A 25,808-nucleotide genomic window follows, 5' to 3' on the forward strand; every position below is an offset into this window, starting at 1 on the left:
TCAGTCTTTGAAGCAAAATAAGAAATTAGTCTGATTATACTTAGAAACACAGTTTTCACAAGTTATTTTCCAATCAAAAATCTTTCCAAGAAGCTTTCTATAAGGGCAGGGAAGGGGAATTTACTCATTTGAATACGGAAGACATTTTAATGCTTGGGGATCCAGGTCACAGAATCTAAGTCCTGTGAACACCTGCAGGTTTCTTCAAACACTCAGTGATATGGGAACGTTGCTGGACACAGCTACTTCTTTGGAAATGCAGTAGGGTTTTTTCCTCTTTCTTGCCTTTGGAGGTCCCCCTGGAACAAGGGTAACAATGCCTATCTAGTGAGCAAACCAGAGTACATCTTCCAGCTGTACTTGCTTGTACTTGCACTCAGTGTGTTAGCACCACATAGGATCTTGGTCTGCATGGAAAAGCAGAACTTATTTGTATTCTCTATTCAAAATGTAGCACTATGACACTACATTAAATTGAAATAGTATGCCAAATTATTATTGACTTTGCTCTTCCCATCTTCTTGTCTGTGTAGTACACCAGACCAGCCTCTGACGTCAACATGCTGGGAGAAATGATGTTTGGCTCAGTGGCAATGAGTTACAAAGGCTCCACCTTGAAAATTCACTATATACGGTAAGTGTCCTTTTCTGTGATGCACTCTCGTCAGGCACTTGGAATTGATGACTCACTGAAATGACTGTTTATCCTTTCAGCTCTCCCCCACAGCTGATGATAAGTAAAGTCTTCTCAGCCAGGGTAGGAAGCTTCAGTGGAAGCAACAATAAGTAAGAACTTTTTTTAATTTTTATTTTTTTCTTCCCCATCTAATGCAGTTGTCTTTCCTTCTTTCTCCTTTTGTAGTCCTTCTGTCACTGCTTCTAAATTTGACTTACCGAAAGTGGAAAAAGCCTAGTAGAAAATCAGAAATGGTGGCTGTGGAGAAAGATTCTCTTGATAGATGCCAGACAGGCCACCCAAGTTTAAAAAATAAAATCTCTCCAAGTTTCTGCTTCTTAATTTGTCCAGGGCATGCAATAAACTTCAGAGGTTAGGTGCTTTGGACAATCAAAGCCTCTGTCTCTTCCTGCTGCCAGAAGGGGGAAGAAGGGGTATATTTTGAGAAAGCTTTTTGTCCCTGTACCTGACTTCTGTTTCCTTCAACAATGACAGAAGATATACTGTTTCTCATCTGTTCCCTTTTTCCTTGTCCCAAAAATGGGCAAATGTGAATAAACCAAATCCCAAATGTGACATATGGAAACTTACAATAATTCAAAGAGGGAGCCTATATCGAAAACAAATGCCTATTTCCTTACAGTTTCAGAAAACCTACTGGTCCTTGAGTTTGATTGTAAAGTTAATCTTCAGCCGCCTTTTTCCATAAAATGAGCCTGATTCTCAAAATAATATTAATGTCTGTTGATTACAGTCTTAAGGAACAGTGGCTTTTCACCCTTTTTTAGCTTACAAGATAGCTTTGAATACATCAACCAAGATCCCAGCCTGGGAAAGCTGAGCTCGAATCAGAATGGTTTGGGAACCTGTCGCAGTGGAAGTAATTTAGGTAAATATTTCCAGGTTCTGTGTCTTTCTGACAACATGAGGCCATCTGTTCATTCAGTTTGTGGGTTTTTTTTTTGTTTTTTTTTTTTTTCCTGTGCATCACTTTCTTTTTTTTTTTTTTACTTTTTTTTTTTTTTTACTTTTTTGCATTGCATTTTCTCTACATTGCTTTTGTTTCCTAGGTGTGTTACAGCTGTGTAGCAGCAAACTGCTGCAGGGTGTGTCTGAAGGAGGTCCCCTCCGGCTCATCCGCAGTGCTTCTTTCTTTGCAGGTTTGTGTGGAATGCCAGCCACAGTGTGACCCATCCATATGCACACACAAATCCAGCTCCTTCTGAATCCTTGCAGGATATACATAATTACTCTCTAGAAACAGAAAGGGCTATAATAATGACAAGAGATGTAGCTGGCTTATACTTCAAAATCTTTCCTCCAGAAAAATAGCTAAATTAATTGCTTTTTGTTCATATTTCTTTTCTAATTCCTGTGTTTAATTTTAAAAGTATTGTTATGCAGTATTTTTAATAATAAATGAGCCCTTATGTTTCTTAGAGAACTTATGTTTCCTGGCTTATAGCTGGTTTCTTGCTAGTGTGCAGGTGTCTTGCTGGTGCACAGCTTTTTCTTTTCTTACCTTAATTTGATGGCAAGCATTCAAAATTAATTCTTGAGCTAAGTCTTGGGAGGCTTTAAGGTTTTTTTTCTTCAACAATATCAATTTCTTTAATTTTCAAAACTTTACATAAAGTCTCCTTTTACAGGTGTACTGATGACCCATGCAGGTGGGTAGATCTTAGGCCTAATTAGTTCTGTTAATTGCAAAAATGTGAACTGGAATACCAAGGCAGTTTCTTCACAGCCTTTGCAAATCTTGCATGCTCTACGATTTGAGTGACTCTGCACTACTAACACTTCAATGTAATACAACATAGGCTGAATGTTTCTTACTGTGAGGCTTTGTGGCTTGTAAATCTCTGCTTGGGGAGTGAATCAGAAGCTAAATGGACCTCGTATTTGACTATTTCATTATGATGTTAATCTGTGTAAATTAAAAATCGTGCACACATGAAAAAATGTCAAGTGACAGATGGAGGTACCACCAGCCCTCATTTTCAAAGCATATCTGATTTCTGATAATGTAGACTGTATTCACATTCTTAAGTTTCTCAGAGATTTTTTTTAAATTGGGGCAAATAACCAACTTCCTCTAGTAACATGATACTCGGTATGGGAATACTGTTTGCTGCCACCTCTGCTCACACCATGCTGCTTATTCGGAGTAACAGTATAGGATGTAACTTTGTTGGTTTTATGACCTTTAAACTTAAACATTTTTTAAACACTGACAAATAGTCTAATGAGTTATGTAATATTTTTCTATTGATCTGATCTGTTTGTTTTAGCACACAGCACGCCTGTTGATATGCCTAGCAGAGGACAAAATGAGGACAGAGACAGTGGCATTGCTCGGTCAGGTATCTGCTGTTTTCTTGTTTGCCTGCTTTTGTAATTATGTTACAATTCTTTGGTGCAGTGATTCACCTGAAATAGAGGCACCTTATGACCTGTAAATCCAAAATTGTTTGGATTTGTTAAGTGGTTTTCCTTCTGCTTTTGCCCCAAGCCTTAATGCAAGAATACTCGTAATGATATTCTTTGTTTACAGCCATCATTTTCTGGGTTATAACCAATTTATAATTTGGAGAAAGAACTGGCTGAAGCCAGGAAAAGGAGGCCAGGAGACCAGGAGATCTGTCTATTGTAATGAGAGCGCAACACGTCTTAGGACAGAATGCTTTTAATGAGAATAAGATGACTTTTAGTATGTTCTAGTACGGAAGTTCTCTGACTCTATAACAAAAGAACATCCTCAGGCAGCAAGATTTATTTAAAATAATTGTCTCTCCTGTTGCAAGTGAGTTATGTGAAAAAGATCAGCAAGCAAGAGCAATATTTGTGGGAATTTGTTCCCAGTTAGACTATGAAGAAAAATATTTAACCAACACTCCTTGTAGTTCAGTATATGTGGGGTTTCTTGCTTTCTTCATAGCATCTCTGAGCAGTCTTCTGGTCACTCCTTTTCCATCTCCAAGCTCTTCATCATCATCTTCTAGCAGTTACCAACGTCGCTGGCTCCGAAGTCAGACAACCAGTTTAGAGAATGGAATTATTCCAAGGTGGTGAGTGTAACACCTCTCTTCTTACAACAGCTGTTTGGCAGTGATTTAAGCTAAATAGAGCTTAAGCCTCTTTTCTTTAAAAAGACAAATCCTGTTATTAAATGGTCTCAATTCAGTCTAACTTCTGTGCATGTTACATAAGATTGCCAATATGAAGGAAGATCAAGTTTTGGCTGAATATGAACTGCAAGACCCGATTTGAAATATACTTGCTTTTATTGAAAGTATAGGCTGTGTCTGAAGCCACATTCTGAATGCAAATTAAGCTGTTTCTGAGAGAGAAGAGCATCGTGTTGAGATGAAATGGACTGTAACAGCACTGCTGCCATAATTACATTATACGATGAAGTCTGACTAGAGAGCAGTTACTGAAATTTTGGAGTAATAGCCCATGATGACTCTCTTGGCTGGTACAGGATGTTCCTGATGTGACTTCTGCCAAAACAGGAAGAAAAAAAAGCTGTGATCAAAAAGCTTGGCTTCTGTTTTGGAATTTTATTAGCTTTTGTAGCTCAGTGGCATAACAAAGCATGGAATGCAGCAGACCTTTCATAGCTAATAAGCAAATTCTTCCCTTGTCAGTTGCAAAATAGCAAATGGTTCTTGATTATCTGCTCATATGTACTCATCCACCTGCACCCAGAGACAGCATGGAATTAGTGGAGAGCTACAAGAAATTCCTGGTGTTTGGCCTCTCTCCATCTTCACTGTTTTCAGTTAAGAGAAGCTTAAAAGCTGCCAATTAAAATATGTGGTCAGTAAAATCAAACAAATCCTTTTTGAAAAGACTTCTTTCCCTGGTGTCAACACTTGAAGATTTTTCCCGGATATTCTTACCAAATAATTTTTAACATGAAGAACCGTGCAGTGGTGCTAATGCAGCAGTCATGCTTTCTAAATCATACTTGCAGTTGAGAATAGGCTAGTAAATATTTTGCTTTCAGTAAATTGAAGTACTTTTTATTCTAGTTTACTAAAGAAATAAGGCTGAGAGCTGTGCATACAAAAAAGTTAAAACATTTAGGGAAAATAAGATAATTTCAGCCCAGTTTAAGAAGTAGCCAAAGTTTCACAAATAGAAATTTACTCAGTGTTATGAAAGTAACAAATTGTTTAGAGGAAAGTAGCCTTTTTGGGCTGCTTGTTCACTGTAGAGAGTAGGTTGTGCTTCTTCCACATTGGAGAATCTATGCTGGGGAAAGATATCGGAAACAGGACATTACTATTTCCACTATCTAGAACTACTCTTGAATTGGGGTTCTTTCTAAGCCAAAAAGCCTCTTCAGATACTTGTTTTCTGATTACTTGCTAGAGAAACAGTAGCTTTCTGGTTGAATACTTCAGTGACAACAGAGTTCACACTTTGGTTTGTACAGCCAAGATTCTACAATCTCTGTGACTGATGTTTTAGGCCAATAGCTCAAAGAAAATGAGATGTCTAGCTGGAACTCCATGTAGTCAATTGGCAGGCAAGCTAGATTAGCAGCTTTGTTGAAAAGGCTTCTCTCACAGACCTAAATTCTTCAATTTCTGTTCCTGGAAGCAGTACAAAAGCTTGTGATGTTTCTTAGATGCTGACTGACCATCCTTTTCCAACTTCCTTGGGAATTTCTGTCTCTGCATGCAAGTTCCTGAAGTTCAAATGAGGTTATGTTTTTGTCTTGAACTCTGGTTTCCCACAAGCTGTTTTTTTGCTGGGGTTTTATTGTGTGTGTTTTTCCTGTATTCCTGGACTCATACCTCTATGATGAGAAACTTTTGTATATTTAACTTTGTCAAACCAATTAAACTGTAAACCATTTATTTTTAGAATGAACTTAGAATGAATGCTTAGCATTCAGGCTTTCCTCTTGTTACTTGCTTCATAGTGGTCTATAAATGCCACAGGCTCTATTTCAGGATAATTCTGATATGAAAAGCCTTCAAGCTTTTAATTACTACTCGCTGATACTGCAGTCTTAACTTAGAAAGAAGCTCCAAAACCAAGCTATTTCGATATGAGCTGCTGCTCCGAATGTCTCCATTTGCGTTCTAATGGCTTTCTTGTGTGTTCCTACCCTTTCCCCCCTATAATTTCTGAATGGATTAAAAGCTATTTTTCAATTAAAGTTCCTTCCAAAAGACATTTTGACCACAGTATTTTGCTTATTGATGTATATACTCTTTAAAGATGTTTTTTCAGTGAAATTAATTAAGAAACTTTAAGCAAGTAAAAATAATAGTTCTGTAAATCCAGCAACATCAATATCTATCACTGCAATGCAAGGATTTACAGAGGAACAGGGTGAGAGGATTGCCACCCTTTTGTATAATCACAGAAGAACTTATGCTGGGCTGAGACTTGTGCGTATCATCCGAATCAGTTGCCTGTGCAAAGGACTAGCTTGGAATTTAGATCAGGCTGCTGTGGAACTTGTCTAATTGAGTCTTGAAAACCTCCAAGGATGGGGATTCCACAGCCTCTCTGGACAGTACCCTCTGATGTATTGACCATTTTCCCCCCATTTGATATCACATGCAAACTCAGTGAAGGTGTGTTTTGATCCACAGGCCAGGCTGATAATGAAGATATTGAGCAGTATTGATCCCAGTATCAACCCATGTGTAATATTGAAAAGTGGCATAATTGTTGAAAGAAATGTGGCCGAACTATCAAGTGAATAAACAGAACTTGGGGAAGTAATAATGGTTGTAAAATAGCCACTGTGTATTTTTTTTTTTAGCAGAAAGCAAAGCATTTTAAACTGAAGTATATCCAACTTTGAGCTAGGCACCCATGTATTTGTAGGCGTTAAGTTTGTGTTTTCACAGTAATTACTAAGTGGTGACATTTTGTCTTCAGTTAAAATAGAAAATTTTATTTTGCATGGTTAAGTGCCTTAAAACATCCATCTTAAGATGCTGGAACAGTATAGGTAGTGTGTTTCCCAACTTCCTCATGAGCAGCAGCACAGATTCAAGAGCATCATGGACATACTGCTGAGCACCTAGGCAGGAGCTTGAGTGCTGGCTGCAGTTCTCAGCTCTGAAATTACCTATAACCTTTTTTGCTAATGATTTTTTGTGTTTTCTTAATCTCCCTTAAAGATACATCCAGAAGGAGAGATTTTGTAGTAGGTCTATTTCAGAGGAAAGTGTTCACACCACTTTAGGAGCTGGCCTCTTTGGGGTTGCCTTCCTCCTATCTGAGCAAACATAGGTCTTATCCTTCAAAATGTTGGGTATCCTCTGTTCAGAGACAGATGACAGCAAAGTCTTAGGTAGTCAGTTAACGGAGACTTAAGAGTGAATTACTTTCTACTATATACAGGGATATGGATAGAAGACGAATTACCTCTCAGTGCATAAGTAACTGTCCTAACAAATCTGTCTTACAGGTCCACTGAAGAAATGTTTAGTATGGCTGATGAAAGCTGCAGCTCCAATCCTGCAATGGTTCGGAGGAAAAAAATTGCCATCAGCATAATCTTTTCTCTGCCTGAAAAAGAAGAAGCACAGAGAAACTTCCAGGATTTCTTTTTCTCTCACTTTCCTCTCTTTGAATCTCACATGAACAAGCTGAAATATGCAATAGAAAAGGTACAGAATACTAGTTTGGCTTAATGTGGAAAAATAAGTGTCAAATAGAATGAAGTATTCTAGAATCTGATAGATGAAGAGTGGGAGAAGGTGCGTGGTTTCAAGCTTCCCTCCTTCCTTACACATGTAGTCTTGAGTCTGAGCCCAGTGTGGGAATTCAGCATTTGCTGGAAAAGAGGTGTGGTTTCTTTTCTAGTCAGAATGAGAATGGAGAGTTTTATGCTATGGGTGGGGTTTTTTTTCTTTCCTTCTCACCATATTTTACTATGAGGTTTTCTTGACTCCCTGGAGAATGTGGAAATGATGGTATTCTATCTTTTCATGCAGTCACTAGAAGAGAGATACATGTTTGTTGCTGTCTTCCCCTTACTCTCTCAAAACAGGTGTCTCCCCATGTCCAGTCTTAGGGATTGGTCTCTCATGAGGTGGAGGGAGGTTGGCAGCTATTGCTGTCCTGAGTGACTGTATAGCACTGGGGCTAGAGGTTAATGATTTTGACATGTTAATGAAGCTTAAAAAGATGAAGAATGTGAATCCTTTAAGAAGCTGTTTTGTGTCTTTAACTCTTAATCAAGGCCATGATCTCATGTAGAAAAATAGCAGAATCCAGCCAAAGAGTGCAGGTTTATATCAGCCGTGTCATGGATGCCCTGGGAGAATTCAGGTGAGTTAATGGAATTCTGAATTACAAAGAGAGCTCTTCTCATGCCCCTCTGAAGATATTTGTCACTTCCAGTTATAAGCAACAGAATGCAGGGTCTTGTAAATTAGCGAGTCTTGAAGTTAGTGTGAATGAATTTTCTGTGTTGGGTATTGGGTAAATGTTTTCAGAAAACTTTAGCAAAACCAGCTTAGCCGTTTTCAGAATGAGAGTACAAGTAGTTCTGTTGCACTCACCTGTACCTGGGACTGTCAGTTAAAGTATTTAAGATCTCATCAAGAGTTGGCTTCTGCTGATGCCTGTGCAGACAAGTGGATTGATTGTTGTATTCAGGCAGATGAGTTGTCTACTCCCAGCCATAGATGCTGAACAGTGTAACTGACAAGAAAGTTGCTGTCAAAGGCTCTCTTTTGGTACCTCAGAGAGGAAGGAGTGGCCAGAGGCCAAGAAAGGCAGCCCAGGACAGACAGACAAGGCTTTGGTGGGATAGAGTTTCTGTAACATCTGGAATGTGGAATGAAATCACTGCAATGAATAGAATGGGTTCTGTCCCCCCTCAAAATGATTTCTGAATCATTTCTCTGAATACAAATACACAGGGGAATGCAAGAAAGGGAAGACAAATATGTAATTCATATGAAGACACTAAGTTACTGGTACACTGAATTAAACAGACTAATGTTCTGGGACACTAGTAATTCATGTGTTTGGAAAACTCTTCCAGTGTGTTTACTCTCCTAGATCTTACCAAAAAAAAAAAAATCAATGGACAGTAGAAGAGGAAAGGGACTACTTGTATGTGCAGGATTGAAATGTGCATGTTAACATTTACTTTTTGGGAACTTTCTTTGAGCAGAGTTACCATCTGGAACCTATATTCTGTTCCAAGGATTGCAGAGCCTGTGTGGCTTAACATGATGTCCAGCACCCTGGAAAAGAATCAGCTATGCCAGCGTTTTCTTAAAGAATTTACGTTTCTGATAGAACAGATCAACAAAAATCAGTAAGCTTCCCCCACCCCCTTTTTCTTAAAAAAAGCTTGTGTGCTTCCCAGTGCATGTGGATATGTTAAAGCACTTAATGGGATATTCTTTTGCTGGTGTGACTTTGATCGTATTCTTTTTCCTAGGTTCTTTGCTGCTTTGTTAACCGCGGTGCTGACATATCATCTGGCTTGGGTCCCAACAGTAATGCCGGTTGACCATCCTCCCATAAAGGCCTTCTCTGAGAAGCGCACATCACAGTCTGTGAACATGCTGGCAAAATCCCATCCATATAACCCTCTCTGGGCACAGCTTGGTCAGTAGGAAATGGAAAGCTTCAGACTTCTCTATAACTAGCACCTTCCTGCATCCATTCTACTTAGATAAGAGCTACTTGTGATCCACATTACATTTACTGATTTGCCCTGCTGTAATCTGGGCAGAGCTACATCTGGGCAGAGCTAATCTGGGCTAGAGAGGTGTCTAGCACCTGGTTAAGCAGATCATTTGGAGGCCTGTTTTGCATAGCCTGAATGCTCTGCTTTTTTCCTTGGTCACTTGTTGTCATCATTCATTGCACTGCCTGGTTAAGTAACTTGGTTTAGAAGCATTAAGATAGTGCAAGTGCTGTGAATGATCTGAGAAGTTTCCCCCTGGATTGAGGGGAGTTCTCTGGGCCTTGGATGCCCTTTTTAGTTGAAACTGCCCTGGCTACCTCCTTTTATCTCTCTCACAGAGCTAGGATGGACACTAAGACAACAGAGTAGAAGTCTGGCAACTGGCATACCTCCATTCATTCACAGTTATGTGACTGGGCTTGGGCCAAGATTTTCTTTCTATGCCCAGCTCCTCAGGCTGTTCTCTGACAAATATTTTGTAGCTTATAAGTTATCTTGATACAGGGGATTAAACAACTGCTGTCATATGAGTAGGTGAGTGAGAGCTGAGAGAATAATGCTGCCAGTGGTAAATCCTTGAAAATTCTCCATCTTCTTGGCAGAAGCTGTGAGTCTGACATCAGATTGGCCTTAACTTTAACTGATATACTATATTGCCATGTAAAATAACACACATGCACACTAAAGCGATAATGTGACTTTTACACTGGTGCTACTGATTGTGTTTCTTGCTAATTGTCTCAGTTATGTTTGTTACTCTCGGCAATCTTTATGAAACTAAGAATTGCTACCTTGGCCATGTAGTTGTAGTAGAAGCGTTTCCTGTTTTAGGATGCCTTTAAAATGTTATGCAGGAGAGTAATGGATTAGACTTGGAGGGGAAAATAGAAGCTTGCTCAGGGTGTTGAGAATGGAGCCAGGCCTGGGGTTATAAAAACCAGCTGGACTGGAGGCGTAAGATCAGCAGTAGCTCTTGTGGTCACTCCCAGGGGCCACCACTGGTGACTAGTCAAGAATCTGCTTCTCTTCTCGCCTTCCCAGGCTGTATGTTGCTACCAGTATTGGCCTAGCCAAGTTCTCAGTGCCTGAACTCAAAATGCTTTCTGTTTTTGTTTTGTCCTTATAAAGCCCAAAAGCCATTATCAGGTGGTTGCAGTAACTGATAATGGAAGTAAGATGTTGCCCTCTGCTGGTCTCCTTCTTTAGGGGGGTGGGGCGGGGGGGAGATAAAAAATCATGAGGCTTAGTGCTTTAAAATGGAAATGACTTTCTATTAAGGAAAGGATTTTGATGTACCTGTCTTTCCACCTTCAGACCTATGTTTTCATTACATATTACATATCAATTACAATTACATACTGATATGACTGTAAGTACCACTGTCAGGAAGACACAGTACTGTCTCTTAAACATCAGCTTCAATCTAAGGGTCTTAACAGTAGACATTAGTATGTTTTGAAGACCACAATTTGACTTTTTGTGTTGTCTTATTAGTAATGGTTTTATATAAAAGTCAATTGTGCAAATGACCATGAAGCCTGAATCTGATTTCCATAGCAACTGTGCTGAACTCGAAAGTAAAAAGATATCTTCCCATTTCCTTTTGAAGTTGCTAGTCCTTGTGGCCCACCAGGCATTGAGGTTAATTCCAGCTGAGTAGTCTGAAGCTCACTTTCCATTACTGAGGAATGAATTTGCTGGCATGTTAGGCTATGGGGCTAGTTGCGGAGGTGTTCTTAACTGGGGGAAGACAGCACACTGATGCCACCACACAGCAGCTTCTCTAGCACGTCACTGGCATCATGGGAAGTAGCAGATCTTGGCAGGGGAGACAGTAAGTGAGAGCAGTGGAATTATTGTCTCATTGATCCTTGTTTTGCAGGAATGGAGTCAGGAGCCTTATTCCTTTTATGTTCTGTATGGCAAAGAGGAGGCTGGGTATAAATGTGTTGGGCTTGGGGTTTTTTTGTTTGTTTGTTTTTTTGTTTTTTTGGGTTTTTTTGCTATTTTGGTCTCCTCATGTTGAAACCAGAGGCCCTCTTGCCCTTGGTAGAAACTTTCCTGAAGCTCTGATTGTAACTTTCACTTAGTGTTGCTTCTTGAGGTCTAGTACAAAATCTGGTGGCAAACTCAGTCCAGAACATTTGAGCCACCCTGAGCAAGGACTTAGCACCTAAACCAATCTTGTAGATTAGCAGGTAGCTGATAAAGCCTCAAGCCAGGGAAGCCTGCTTTCAAGGTGAACACTTACAGTGGCTAAAGAAAATTGAGCTTTTGTTGGTAGTCTTCCATCTGCTGGTGATATCAGGCACAGTTTGATTAGGCAAAGACAACTTAGTGGGTGTTCTCTAATGGATGTCAGGTGAAGGCAACTGGGTTAATTCAACCTGGTAATAGACATTTCTTGAGTTAACCCATGTTTGTCTGATAGAGCATGTGAATGTTCCCTTATTGGCTATCTGTGTTTACTTCTCCCAGAACTTTGGAGTAGAAACCCTTCAGCTGATAGAGGATCATAGGCAGCTGGAAGATAGTTACCACTCTCCCAAACAAATGTTGAAAGCAGGATATGTATGACTTTAGTGCTGTTAAAAAAAGCAGTTCTTAAGGATAAATGAGCTAGCAAATAAGCAGTTCTTGGAGGGACTCAGATTGTGTGGTAGTACCTACCTTTCCTATTACAGTTGTATTTTAAGCAGTGAATATATTTTCTAGCTCGCTGCCGCCCCCACCAAAGATAAATGCTCATGTTAGTGAGGTTGACTCCAAGTACACAGAAGTGCACATGCCTTGCCCAATAAGGTAGTCACATGCCTCTCTTTTCAGAACCTTATTTATTAAGCTAGTATTGAATCCTTTTTTGCTTTTTTGATATCTTAGTTCTGAAAAATAGAATTTTTATCTGTATGAAAACTCCTGTGTTTAACAGAAAAAGTGACTGCAATAAAACAGAATGACTTTGATGTGAAAGAAAATGAGTAGAAAAATAGAAAATAGTATAACTGGCCTCAGAGTTTAGCTGGATCTATATTCCTCTTTGCCCTCTGTTGTGTCAATTTCCAAGTGATAATATCTTGTAAGTATCATGTAAATAAAAACCTCAGTGGCTTTGAACAGAAAGAAACTGAGTCACAGCAGCCAATCCCTTACAAAAACACCAAAACTCTTCTGGGTGCAAATCAGGTATGAGAAGTTCTAGAGGACTACTGTTGTTATCCTTTGTTTTAAACTTTTATGATCTTCCTGTGAAAGAAATTAACTGTCTAATTTGTGTCCATAGTAAATGCTCTTTCAAAATGTGTTGAATTTAAACGGTATAGCTTATATTACAACCAAACATAGCCATGTGAAATTTTTCTTTTCCTGTGTAGGTGATCTCTACGGTGCCATAGGCTCTCCAGTTAGATTGACTCGAACTGTTATTGTTGGAAAACGCAAGGAGTTGGTGCAGCGCTTGCTCTATGTTCTAACTTACTTCATTCGGTGCTCTGAGCTGCAGGAAAATCAGCTGACATGGAGTGAGAAGGCTGGGGAAGGAGAGCAAGTGCTAAATGGAAGCAAGATCACAACTGCTCTAGAAAAGGGAGAGGTGGAGGAGTCTGATTATGTGGTTGTCACTGTTAAAAATGAACCTGCTCTTGTGCCTCCAATCCTACCTCCAATGAATGAGGCAAGTAAGAACAATAGTACTGCAGAGTGGGTACATGACCCAGAAAGCACTCATGTTGTCCCAGCCTCTTCAAAAGAAAAGAGAGAAGCAATAGGAAAGGCCAGTCAGAACTCTGAAGCATCTGTTGACTGTCTAACTAGCAGTTTCCATAAAGGAGCAGCTGATGGTAGGAAAAGAACTGTCACCGATACAGGAATTGTGTCCTACCACTTTGAAGAGCCATCTAAATTGGAGGATTTAATGGATATAAAGAAGAACAAGAACCAGAATGAGAGAAAAGTGGAAAAGCAATTGTCTAGTAGGTCATCTGCCGTACCTTGTCCTGAAAGGTCTGGCCACAGGAGTTCACACTTAGAAAAGGTCACCTTTCAGATTGGAAGCTCTGCGTCACCAGAGTCAGACTTAGAAACTCATAGAAGAGAAATGGAAGAAAATCTGAAGGCATTCAGAAAAAATCCAGAGGTGATACATTGTGCCTCAAGTTCCACAAATCTGACTGTGGATGCTTCCCAGAATCAAAAAGAAAGCTGTGAAGCTGCCTTTATACCCTTCAGTAAACATAATGTTTGTTATGCACAAATCCCACCTTCTGAGGGAAAGGAGAGTACACTTAATAACCAACATGTGGAAAGTAAAGGAACTGAAATAAATGTAGTAAACACACTATCTAGTGAACCACTTTTGCCCACAGATAACATAGAAACTGTAAAATTGCCAAGTCTGAAAGAAACTAGAACTTTATGCTCTGGCAATCTGGAGAACTGTTCCCCTGGCTGCATAGAAGTAGGTTCTGCTGCCAAACAGGATTCCCCTAAACTAGGTGCTAAAGATGTCCCCTATGGGGATGCTGGAAGGAAAATCCCCTTCAGAGTTGAAGGGGACATTCCAAGGAATGAGAGTTCAGACAGTGCTCTTGGAGCCAGTGATGAAGAAGGTGACTGTTGTATCCCTGATGAAGTGCATCATGATAATGTCAGCAAAAGACTTGAAGAGTTTGCAGAAGTGGAACTTCCTTTACCAAGGTAAAGAAGTTTAAATTAATTTAGAACTAAATGGAGTCAAAAGCTGTTGCTTTTTTAGAGATGTTCAGTGTTTCAAGTCTGAAATCCTCTGGGATCTTGACTAAGTTACTTGCAAACAAATCCATAACGGACACTGTTGATGTGGTTAGGATTCTAGTAAACAGACTAGGCAAAAAGAAAACCATGACTGAGCAGGTTTAGGTATTGAAGCTTTCTGATTAAGGTGTTCTTCAAATGTCTAATAAAAAGTGATCAAACTTTTTTTTATATAAACTGCCTGAAACATTTGATGTAGACGTGTAGACAGAATATTGAGGACAAGCAAAATGTTAGCTTTGCTTAAATTGATAACTGTTTAGATTTGACATATTTGACAAATCAAAGACAGATTTGAAATAAATAAGGGCATCCTATTTGAAGACTTTTGAGCTTTACAGGTGCACGTGGAGCTTGCTGATGCTTAAGGTAGGTAGCTAAAAAGAGTTTGCTTCTTGGGCTGAGTATGAGAAATCTCAAATTTAGCAAACCTGTTAGCTGCAGAACAGGGAACTCATACATACCACAAGCTCTAATACATTTAGATTTGTCTTTTCATAAATTTGAAGGGATGAATGCATTGTTAAAGTTCAGCTTTTAAAATCCTTGTTTCAAAGAGCACCATAATTGGTTTACTGTATTTTGAGTATAATTGTTGATTAGTATTTGCAGTAGAAGCAGGGGTGATAAACCAAACACAGCATTCATTTAAAGTCTGAATTAAGTCTGTCAAGCAAGAATCTTACCTGCTTTGTATTTCTGTATTTCAGGTCAAATACAATCAGCAGTCAGTGCGTGAAAAATTTTGGAAGATCACTTCTAGGTGGTTACTGTCATACATATATACCTGATCTAGTGCTACATGGAATAAATAATGATGAAAAACTCAAGCAATGTCTATTAGCAGACCTACTTCATGCAATGCATGTAAGTTACTCTTCTGAGTGATAGTAGGAGTTGTGATATTACTGAGATCTACAAAAGCAGGTCCTTTGAATAGGTCCTGTTTCTTTCTACTTCCCTGTTTTTATTAGCCACACCTGACATGTTTTCCTTCTTGAAAGATGTAAGGCCTTAATTCATTGTGTGCAAAGCCTCTTCACACAAGAATCATGTGTGCTTTCCTTTATACTCTCTTAAGTCTTCTCTTCAAAGGTAAACACAAGGAAAATTGTTTGCGACTTCAAGTTACAAACAAAGAAAAAAAACCTCAAACAGCTTCTCTGCAGTAACAATAGCAGACAATTATCTGTATTTCATAAAGATGATATGCAAGTTGAAACATCTTATTTTGCCACTTAGTGGCATGTGTTGCAAGGGAGATGAAGTCTTGTGGAGGTCTATATCATACTAGACAGTAGCAGAAATGGCTGACTACAGAAAGTAGTTGTCTGGGTAAGAACTTTGCCATGTTCTTGCTCTACTTCAGGTACTCCTAAATTATGTAATTAATTTATAACTAACCTTTCACTAAAGTAACTGTGTGACCTTAGTATGCAATTTTAAATGTTTATCTAGTAATTGTCAACAGCTTCTCTCTATAGCAATTAAGAATCATCCTCCTGGAATGCATTCATATACTATCCAAAACAGTGACGTGTGTGTACGTAACTATTTTAAACATCAGATTGGTCTAATAAGATACTGTATCTTCAAACATACCCTGCCTTGATTGTGCACAGTGAAATCCCTTACATAGCTCCGAAACATTAAATATACTTTCGCCTTCACCGGATCAGTATAATTATTACTCTTTTCATTTTGGAAGAAAATCCTCTTTTCAGGGAAGGTGGTGGAATACTTGAAGAAAACAATATTGGAGTAGTGATTTTGAAGCACTAATTAAACAAAATTAAATGCTTCGATCAAATTGGCACTTAAGTCTCAACTGACCTGATGTTGCTGAATGTAAACTGTCACTGGAGTGGTATTCCTTGTCATTTTTGAGATGCCTTCAGTTTCCTATTGGACAAAAACATTCCATTGGATCACTTCCTTATTCCCTGTCTCGGGGTGAATAAAAGTGGAACCTCAAACTAAGTCATGGAAATGTATATGTAAGTGTCACATAATGTTTGTATTTTGTATCTGTTGCAGCACCCAGTGCTAGATGAGCCCATAGCAGAAGCTGTCTGCATCATTGCAGACACAGATAAATGGAACGTACAAGTAGCTACAAGCCAGAGAAAGATGATGGACAATATGAAGTTAGGCAAGGATGTTTTGGTTTCGAGTCAAGTATCCAGTTTATTGCAGTCTATTTTACAGCTTTACAAACTCAACGTCCCAGCTGACTTTGTAAGTATTTATTTACTGAAGACTGAAGCTAATGAAAATTGCTTAGCTTAAATAGCAAATGCAGAGTTTTGTACACTGCGTTGCTATACCAGTGAACTAATGCTTGAAGTAATGCAGAGTTGGTACAACATGCTACAGTCCAGTGACAGATACTATTTTATCTGTAATTTACATCTAATAGATCAGATTACGGTTAACTACTCCAAAATACATATGCCAAAACTAAAGTTGTTTAGGCAGTTTTAGCATGGTCCTCATGTGTTTACGATTAGGGCTCTTAAATTTGGCTTTTATTTTTTTTGTTTGTATAATTTCCACACTACTCCACTCTGTTGTTGAAGCTTCTATCTACCCAAGCTTGTTTCTAGCATACAACTTTCTGTTCTTGGGTTTTTCTATCCAACCCCATGCAGTGGACACCTTTTCTCTGTCCTGCCCAAATAATTGTGCCCGTATGTGTTTACTTGACCCTTCTGTTTTAGGCATATTTCAGCCAACCCTGTCAGCAAGTGCTGTCTCGGTTAGCCTTGCCAATGTCTCCATAGGATTGCTGAGACTGAAACCTGAAAACACCTGGGGGTGGGTGGGTTGCAGCAGGGAATGTTAGTTTGTCATATTGCGTACTCCCTATCCCATGGCATCCTTTCCTGTCCTCATTAGTAGTGGAGTTCATCGGATCAAATCGGTAATGCTGGTTTTGCTGATTACAACAAAATTACGTACAAGTCTGACAGAGGTAATTATAATACAATTTTTAATGCATGATTGTAGGTGAGGAAAGATGGGGTGTTTTCAGTAGTCACCCCTTTTTCAATAAACAGAATTAATTTGTCATTCAGCAGATAGCCTTGACAAACTTTGTAGGAAGGCTGTGTAATGACTGTGCTAGCAGATGGAAGAGGAAGATAGAGCTAAACACTAACAGCTGTAAATAGTATTAGTTGGCACTGTTTGGGATAAAATCAGTGGTATTGATTACGCAAAGTTCTTAAAGTCAAGTGCTAGGCAAAATACGTGGGTACATTGTCAATGTTGTCTCTGGATTCTTCCGGGCATCGAAAAATACGCAACTTTGGTTAAAATTATATCCTAACACTTGCACAGTAACACCTTACATTCTGGCAGTTCTAAACTAAGTGGCTGATTCTGCAACTGAAGAGTTCTTTCCAGTGTTGTCTTGGGGTTTGTGTACGCAATTTCCGTATGTTTCGTGTGGTGTGGGGGGTTTTGGAGGTGGAATGTTTTTCAGGGTTTTTTTATTTCCTTTTTCTTACAAAAAGGAACAGTGAAGTGACAACGCTCGTTGTTTGTAAATTAGCTATAATCCACCTTAGAGACACTTTGATCTTTCTGTCAGTGGATTTTACAGCTCTTTGCTAAAACAGAAACATGAGTGTATGGAAGTCAAGTGCTCCACTAAACTCTAGGGGGAGAAGTGTGACTCTTTTATTGTAGTGATTCTATTGATTTAAATTTTGACAAAAACATATGTACTAATATCTGCATAATGCAGTGTGTTTGAAGTTTCCTTTATGAGTGTACATTCTTTACATGCAGTTATTGTTCAGATGAATAAGCTTTTTGGTTTTTTGTGGTACAACAAAAAACAAAACCCAACTTGAGACCAGATGAAAGGCATGTGGCGTTATCTTTGTGGCACTTCAGAATAGTAACCATACTGCAGAGAGCTTTGTAGTATGCCAGGGGGAGAGGGAAGGGATGATCACAACTGCTGCATGTCAGCAATATGTCAAAAGTTTTACCTGCACCTTTAAACTAATTTTAAGCTACTTTTCTAATTTTAGAAGTGACTTGACATTTATTTTGTTCCATTTAGTCAAAGAGAAAAGCTGCAGAGGAAGCTAACATAAAAAAAAAAAGACTTCTGTACCTTGCTTAACATGGACATTTTTGAACAAAATGGATTCATGTACTGAGCTTATGAGGAAAAATGTCTTTTCTTTGCTGATATTCAGAAGGAGCAGATAATCTTATGTGAAGAATCTCTCTTTTAGAATAATGTGGGATTCTTCCTTGCTCCCTCACAAGTTAAAAAAAAAAAAAAAACCATAATCCTTTAGCACGAGTACTGGAATTGAAATATATTGAACTGCTCCTTTGTGAATCAGCTGTATGCTCCCCTGAACCACTGAGGAAGTGCTCATAGGCTTTTTTCTGTTAGACTTACCTGGAATGGAAAAGATGATAATGTTTCCCTTTTGGCTAGAATCAGAAGTGTTATAATTATAATGACTTGAGTAAAACTTGCTTGAAGCAAATAGATCAAACTATTCTCAGAAAGCTTTTGACTTTCCTCCACTGGTGGCAGTTATCTTATTCTACTACTACGTTGCACGTTTTTTTTAAAATGCCTCTATCTTCCATGATTAAGACCGGATGTAGGCTCAGAGAATCATTAAAAATCTTGCTCCAGACCATCAGAAAAATACATGGTAGGCTACCTACAAGCATGAATCTATTTTTTGCTCATTTTTTTAATTAGCAAAACTGGTTTCGCAGGATCTCATTTCTAATACTTATGGTTTGCATTCAACTTGAAAAGTACATTGGACGATGGCCTGAAGCTATTTGCTGCTACTGTTTCTAGTTGCTGTCTATCCTGCCAGATGATTATACATTTGATAATGTGAGGTTCTGCATGCGCTTCGTACTTTCATCTCCTGGAGTTTGGAGAGCTGAACTAATTTAACTTTTTGGAAGTGGTCATCCCTGTGGAAAGAAGGAATATATCAAATTGAGTGTACCTTTTGTCCTAGAACAAAATACTTGACAAGACATCCTACCTACTCACTTTGTGAAGACATCCTACCTACTGACCTTGTCTTACCAAAAAATCTCCTCTCCGTCTTTGAAGCTAAGGTTCATCTGCTTTCCTGCAGTTGGTGTATGAGAAATTACCATGCATCACATGACTGTATTTTAAAAGAATATACATTTCTAGCATTCTACTGCTGAAAGAAAAGGGGAGTGATTAAATTGGTATTTCAACCTGAGCTAATACCTTTTGGGAAGCAGCAACAAATGTTTAAGTAATTTTAAACTAAAATACCTAGGACTAATAAAAACAAATGCCTAAAAAGGATTTGTAACCTACCTTCTGCAGTAAAGTAGTGAGCAAAAGAACTATGATTTTATGACAAATAAGATAATGGTGTCTTCCACTTCTTGAGTCTTAATTTCTGGAATGGCAGATCCCTACAGAGTGCTAATTTTAGGAACTATTGTCTAGACTGAATCTTTCAGAAAAAGTATGACAAAGACATCTGGATCCACGTATTCTGGTTTGATTCTTAGTAAGATGTCTTGAGTGTCTTTGAACCTGGTTAAAACTATTTAAGTCAGCAGAAGCACTGTGGCTGACTTGAGTGGGAAACAGATGTTTGTGCAACAAAATTGCTGCTCAAGAAAGCTGGAATGCCCCAATTCTTTGAGGGGGTTCCCCTTTGAGGGGGTAGTGTACCTCTTTAATGTTGCTAGCACAGCTGTAACAAAACCAATTGCCTCTTCAGGATTTTGGAGTGGAGATGTAGTTTGAAAAATGTTCTAGCTAAGATAGAAGCTAAAATTATATGGTTACATTTCTGTAAAATTTGCATGTGATTGCTAAAGCCATTCTGAGGTTTTTGGTCTGTGTTTACAGTGCATAATGCATCTTGAGGATAGACTACAAGAGATGTATCTCAAAAGCAAAATGCTCTCAGAATATCTGCGAGGACACACAAGAGTGCATGTAAAAGAACTAGGAATTGTATTGGGGTGAGTATTGCAGATATCAGTCTTAACCAATGGCAAACCTTGGGGCAGTTATTTTCTTTTTCAGTTTCTGAATGTTGATGAGGACTTGCTTCTTACTTCATATTTAGCACTCTCCTCTTTCATGTGCCTAATAAAGTGTAAAAATGGGTTCTACTGAACCATCTTGAAATCAGGAAGAGACGCAGTTCAACAGCAAGAACAAATCACTTGTAATTCTTAAATCTTCAGAATGAAGAAAGTTTGGATTTTGGTCATTAGGAGGTTATCCACGCATTCATATGCACTCTTTCTGTCTTGATCTCCTTAATGAAAACTCCATCCCAACAAATACTTGAGAATTTTTGGAAGGTTAGGTGGTGCTGTTTTATCTTGAGGGAAGAGGGGTTCTCAAAAAGCAGATGTAGGAAAATAGACAGGTATCCTGTTTGGCAGCTGTCTTCTAATAATAGTACTTGATTTGGCAAACAACCTTTAGGGATGCACCTGCTGACAGCAGAAGAGGGGCAAGGGGGAAGAAGGGAATACACCTTCCCAAGAAGGTCGTTTTTAGCACTGTAGGTAAAACTTAATTTACCTTTATCCAGACTGTTCAAGATTTCATGCTGAGAAATGTAGCTGTAAATACTGAAATCCTGAAATGACCACTTTCCTCAGTGTGAGTATATATGTGTAAATATTTATACACATACGTCCTGGCCTCTGAGCAGCTTTACACTGGAAATGGTTGGAAACTGAGCATTGCATTTGAGAGACATTCCTGGTACTGTTATTGAATAATAATTAAAAATTCCAGCTTTTAGTCATTTTTGGTAAGAAAGTGCTACTGTATGGTGAACTGAGTTATATTCAAAACATGAAATGCAGAGTCTTCTATAAGCTGATGTTTAGTACTTTCTTAAACTGGGCTCTTACCACTGGCTGGTAAGACTACAAGCTAAGGCTTATGGTTTAGCAAATAAATAAAAGTTTTTATTTAAACCAAAGAAGATTATATACACCACAAAATGTAATACTACTATCTTTTGACTTAAATGGTAGGATACTTCTTGGTTTTAAACATTATTACCTACCTTTACTGGCATGTTATGAGTAATGGCAATAAATACTAATTAAACAATGAACTCAGTTATAGCGAGACACTTCCAGTTTCTTTAAAGTGGATGAAAAATATCCTCTTGTGTTTTCTTTTCTTTTGTGATGGTATATTTTAAAGTCTGTCTCTCTTTTTAATTTCTAGGATTGAATCCAATGACTTGCCTTTGTTGGCTGCTATAGCAAGTACTCATTCCCCGTATGTTGCTCAAATACTCTTATAAATTCAAATCTCAGGATAGTCATTCCCTTAAAGTAAAATAAAGAAAATGGGAATGTTGAATGAAGAACAGAGGTGCCAAACACTGGTAAAGGGGAACACTGAGGAAAGCAGGTGATGACTGTACATTGTACCACCTTCTGATTCTGATTTCAACTGGATGTTTTATCGGAGGACTTCAGTTTACATAATGTAAAAGGCATTCAGGTTTTTCTTACAATCTCACTTCTGACTTAAATCAAGAAAGTGACTGCATCCATGCATTTTATTTTTATTCAAAGGACAAAAGTTAACACTATGTGGCAGACCAGGAGCTGCCGTCCAAAACGCTGCTCAAAACCATGAAGTAACAGTTAAAAGAACAAGTGGGTTAGAATGGATTTCGTAATCCAACGCTTGTCAGTTTGGTGTGGTGTATGTTTCTTTGCTGGGGAGGAGGAGGAGCTGTAAACTATGTATATAGCATTCCTATACACAAGTGTATTAGATGGGACATGACTTTCTTGCAGAGCATAAGCATGATTTTGTATAGTAGAATTGACCAGCTCAGAACAAGGAACCTGGATTCAGCAGCCAAATGTTATGTGGGAATGGAGGTGTGCATGAGGTGATGTGACTTTTCCCTTAAAGGACAAGAGGTTAAGAAAGCTGTGGCTGCTTCTGTTTTAATGAGGAGGCATTCAAATGAGCCCATGGCCGGAAGTGGAATGGAATGGACTTCCGAGATAGGGATTTTGTGGGAAAGCCTTATGGAATTTCTGCTACAAGTTTACATTTGTTGCCGATGCAACTTCAATAACTCTTTTGAGTTTCTGTATGACTGTAGTCCTGGGAACTAAACCTGTGTCTTGGTGTCATCAAGTATTACTATCTCCGAGGAGTATGAATTTGACAAACTTCTGTGTGATACCAGTGCTGTTAGTGCGTGTCTGCGCGCACGTACACCAAGCAATTGGCACAAACTGAAGACAATCTTATTGGGGAAATAAAAGACAGCAAGCAACCCCCCACCAAACCTTTAGTCAAAAGTATTACTTTTTTCCAGCTACTAGTTGTCACTCTAAGTAGAAATTAGAGAGGAGCATTGTTTGAAGTAAAATGAAATGTAGGGGGCAAACCCCAATATTTGGTATTACTATGAATGTTTGCAATTACCCTTTTTGATTCTACAGAAATCTTGAACTATCATCCGGGTGCCTTTCCTTAATAGGTTAACTGCTCTGAGACCAGAAACTACTTCTCCACTAGTTGATATTGGCCTTCTGTGTTTCTAGAAAGCGAAATAAAATTTTGTATTTTACTGTTTTCATGTGGTTGATAACATGAATGTAAAAAAAAAAAAAAAATACTTCTATTGCGTAAAGCACTGTTAAGCTGGATATGAAACTGTGGACCAGACTGGGGAAAGAACAAAGGATCAAAACAAACATTCTTAAAGAAACGGAAAACTCAATGTTGGACCATTCTGTTGTGAGCCAGCAGGAATGAGGTGTCTGAAATTGTGAGCTTGCGAGCAAATTGCTAGCAACACAATTGCTTGGGAATAGTGAATTCTAATAAGAAACTCCTGGTCACCGGTTGTGAGTTCTCCTCATTGGTGATTACAGATTTTTAACACTGAAGGGACACACTTTTATTAAAAGTGGTTTTATTTCCTACTACCTTGATGTTTGGACTTTTCTACAGTAAACTTTCAATGCTTTGAAATAATGAAATGTGCACATTGTGAGTTGCTTAAATGTGATGGGGGTCTTGATTAACCTTGTGTTGCTTTTTGAGGGAAATAGGTAGACTGACCTACTGTGAAGAGCGGTTGTTTCGAAGTGGAGGGATACTTAACATTCTGATACAATGCTTCTAAAGCTGTTCCTTATGCTGGGTTTCTGACCTGACATTCCAATGTTTCTTTTATTGCATTTTCATACTTGTCCCTAGTATTCTGCCTAAAAAGGCTAAAATCTTTCTATGGTTCAGGTTTTCTCCTACTGCTTATAGTTAAGCCAACTTTTCATATCTTTGGTCTGTGAATCCTTCAGTCTGCTGGAAAGTAAACTTACCTCTGCATATAGCTGTTACCAGACATCAGTCTCTATTCCACAAGGTTAAGATGAAGTGAGAACCATAGAGCAAGTCACGTATTCCTAAGTACCCCTGTGATGGAGAATGTATGCGCGCGCATGTGTAAGACTACAAAACCGCTTCCCTGAGTGTATATAGAAATCCTCGTGTACTTTCTCTATTTCATGTCACTCTTAAATAGTAACTGAGTTCATTAAAAGTCAATTCCAGTTCTATTAAAGTATTAGTTGGGTTTTTATCTGAACAGACTCTGACAATTCTTGGAAGAAATATGTGCTAACATAGAAATATGTGCTTTTGTTATCATAGAGTGTACTAAGGAAGTCAAAGGTCAGCTGACATTCAGTGATTTCAAGACTAATACCATGATCAGTAACACCTGATTTTACTACATCAACTATTGGGAAAAAGAAAAAAATTAAAAAATCATCCTCTTGGCAAGACATCAAATTAACCTGGGGGTGGCATGTGAGCCGATGGTCAAAAGCACTTGGATTTTCTTCAGCCAAGGCTAAAACTTTATAGTTCTTGCTGCTTTCTCTAACATTTTGCTGCTCTTCAGAAATTACATGATGAACTGTCTTGTTCTCACAGTTTTAGTTTTGGGGGAAAGAAAATCCAAAATGAAAGCTGTTTATTACCTTTAAAAGGCTTTAGACTAAAGAAAGTTAAATACATATTTTCCCCTCCACCAAATGTACTACCTCAGTTGACAGGATTCCACCTTCTAGGGCTTTTTTTGACTCTACGTCTTTAACTTGTTTTTGGTAGCATCTTGCTGTTTATGTAAATTAGTGTGGCATGACAGGGCAGTAAGTATTTACAGATGTGTTGTTAGACATCTTTAGGGCATGTTTCTGTTTTTATTTTAATAGGATGAAAAGTGATATGAATGTACAGATGTGTCTGAAATTGATAATGTAGCTTAATCTTCAAATATTCCAAAGTTGTTTTTATCAGTATTATGTAGGTTTTTGTAAACTTAAATACATACTTTCCTGGTTAAGTGGGAGTGCACAGTCTTTCCAAAATCCCACATAAATGCAGTTTACACAGTGCAATTTAAAGAATGTATGCTTTTTTTCAGGCAAGACTAAACCTTCATATACAGAGGGGAGGAATGAACTGCAAACTTGTAGTATTTAATCTAAATGAATTCTTTAACCCCAAATGATACCAGGATCTAAACATTTTAATTTAAGTAGGTACTCTCTGAACTAATGTATACAACTTTCTTCTGCCCAAAAGAAATGAATAGACACTGATTCTGTAATTCACATTTCTAATGGCATCCTCCAGAGTTATAGATTGATTTTCCTTGCTCCCTACTATATGCATCTTTACCCTTTTCAGACACACCAAACTCTTGTATATAAAGTTTACACAAAATGATCACTTATCCCTCAAGTATAACTTCTACTTCAGTTAAAAGGACCCAAATCAAAATCAATTCTGAACTGCTGAATATACTCTAGACTTTTTTTTTGTTTTGTTTTGTTTTAGGTCAAGTGGGCTAATTTGACATACATAGCAGGTTTTCCGTAGTAGAAAAAAAATGTGTGTTGCTATTGCATGTTTGGAGAGCATAGGCTTTTTTAGGAATGACTGAATACCAATGTCAAACTACATGGGTTTTTTTCTTATAGCTGTTTATGTATGCTATCATTTTGGTCTATTTCTTTGCGGCATTTGGTGCAATAAACTTTCTGAAATGAACGTAAGTGGTATTTTGTATCTTCCTTTTTAAAACTTACTTCTGAAATAGCTGTTCTTGTTGTCGTAGCTGAGATCTAATAGTGTGTGGACATCTGATAACCCATTAGTAGAGTAAGTAAATGTTGCAAGAAATGTCTAACAGGAAGGCTTCACGAAATTTGGAACCTAACTGTGAACACTATTGGCATCTTTGGAAGCTTTATCCCACATATATGTAAACAAGAGCTCTTATAGTGTGAAAAGTGCAAAAAATAATGTAAAGTGAAGACACAGAGTGTTGGAATAGGTCCTGCAGAGGTTACAGAATGTGTGTTTGCAGAAAAAAAGCTGCTGATGGTTGTCTGCTGGGTTAACAAGTGGAATTTGGCTCCAATAAGTGCTAGTGTAAGGGCAAGGGGAGAGATGGGAGCCCTCAGCTAGGAACAAGAAAGTAAAGGAGTGAGACTGCTCCAGCTCCTGCTGTCTTTGATATGTGTGGGCCATTGCATTGGCTCAGCGGTTTGTGTGGGGCAGCAGCCTGGGCTTCCACCCAG

At 38.4% G+C, this 25,808-nt stretch overlaps 1 protein-coding gene across 3 annotated transcripts in view; it reads left to right on the forward strand.

Annotated features, from left to right (window-relative positions):
- FNIP2 (folliculin interacting protein 2) overlaps nucleotides 1–22,785 on the forward strand; it is a 51,377-nt gene extending 28,592 nt beyond the window's left edge. For 2 of the 3 annotated variants that reach the window (XM_082316081.1, XM_082316083.1), the window contains 15 exons: nucleotides 534–634; nucleotides 715–786; nucleotides 1,465–1,565; nucleotides 1,747–1,836; nucleotides 2,968–3,039; nucleotides 3,615–3,744; nucleotides 7,122–7,323; nucleotides 7,899–7,987; nucleotides 8,841–8,987; nucleotides 9,114–9,283; nucleotides 12,737–14,057; nucleotides 14,864–15,020; nucleotides 16,191–16,391; nucleotides 20,053–20,168; nucleotides 21,406–22,785. In XM_082316081.1, coding sequence (XP_082172207.1) covers nucleotides 534–634; nucleotides 715–786; nucleotides 1,465–1,565; nucleotides 1,747–1,836; nucleotides 2,968–3,039; nucleotides 3,615–3,744; nucleotides 7,122–7,323; nucleotides 7,899–7,987; nucleotides 8,841–8,987; nucleotides 9,114–9,283; nucleotides 12,737–14,057; nucleotides 14,864–15,020; nucleotides 16,191–16,391; nucleotides 20,053–20,168; nucleotides 21,406–21,484 — 3,048 coding nt within the window. In that variant the 3' untranslated portion in view covers nucleotides 21,485–22,785. The remainder of the gene's footprint in view (nucleotides 1–533; nucleotides 635–714; nucleotides 787–1,464; nucleotides 1,566–1,746; nucleotides 1,837–2,967; nucleotides 3,040–3,614; nucleotides 3,745–7,121; nucleotides 7,324–7,898; nucleotides 7,988–8,840; nucleotides 8,988–9,113; nucleotides 9,284–12,736; nucleotides 14,058–14,863; nucleotides 15,021–16,190; nucleotides 16,392–20,052; nucleotides 20,169–21,405) is intronic. The other variant, XM_082316082.1, reaches the window with a different exon arrangement.
- The last annotated feature ends 3,023 nt before the right edge of the window (nucleotides 22,786–25,808 follow it).

The sequence above is a fragment of the Platalea leucorodia genome, assembly GCF_965183815.1.
Source record: "Platalea leucorodia genome assembly, chromosome: 6".
Taxonomy (NCBI): Eukaryota; Metazoa; Chordata; class Aves; order Pelecaniformes; family Threskiornithidae; genus Platalea; species Platalea leucorodia.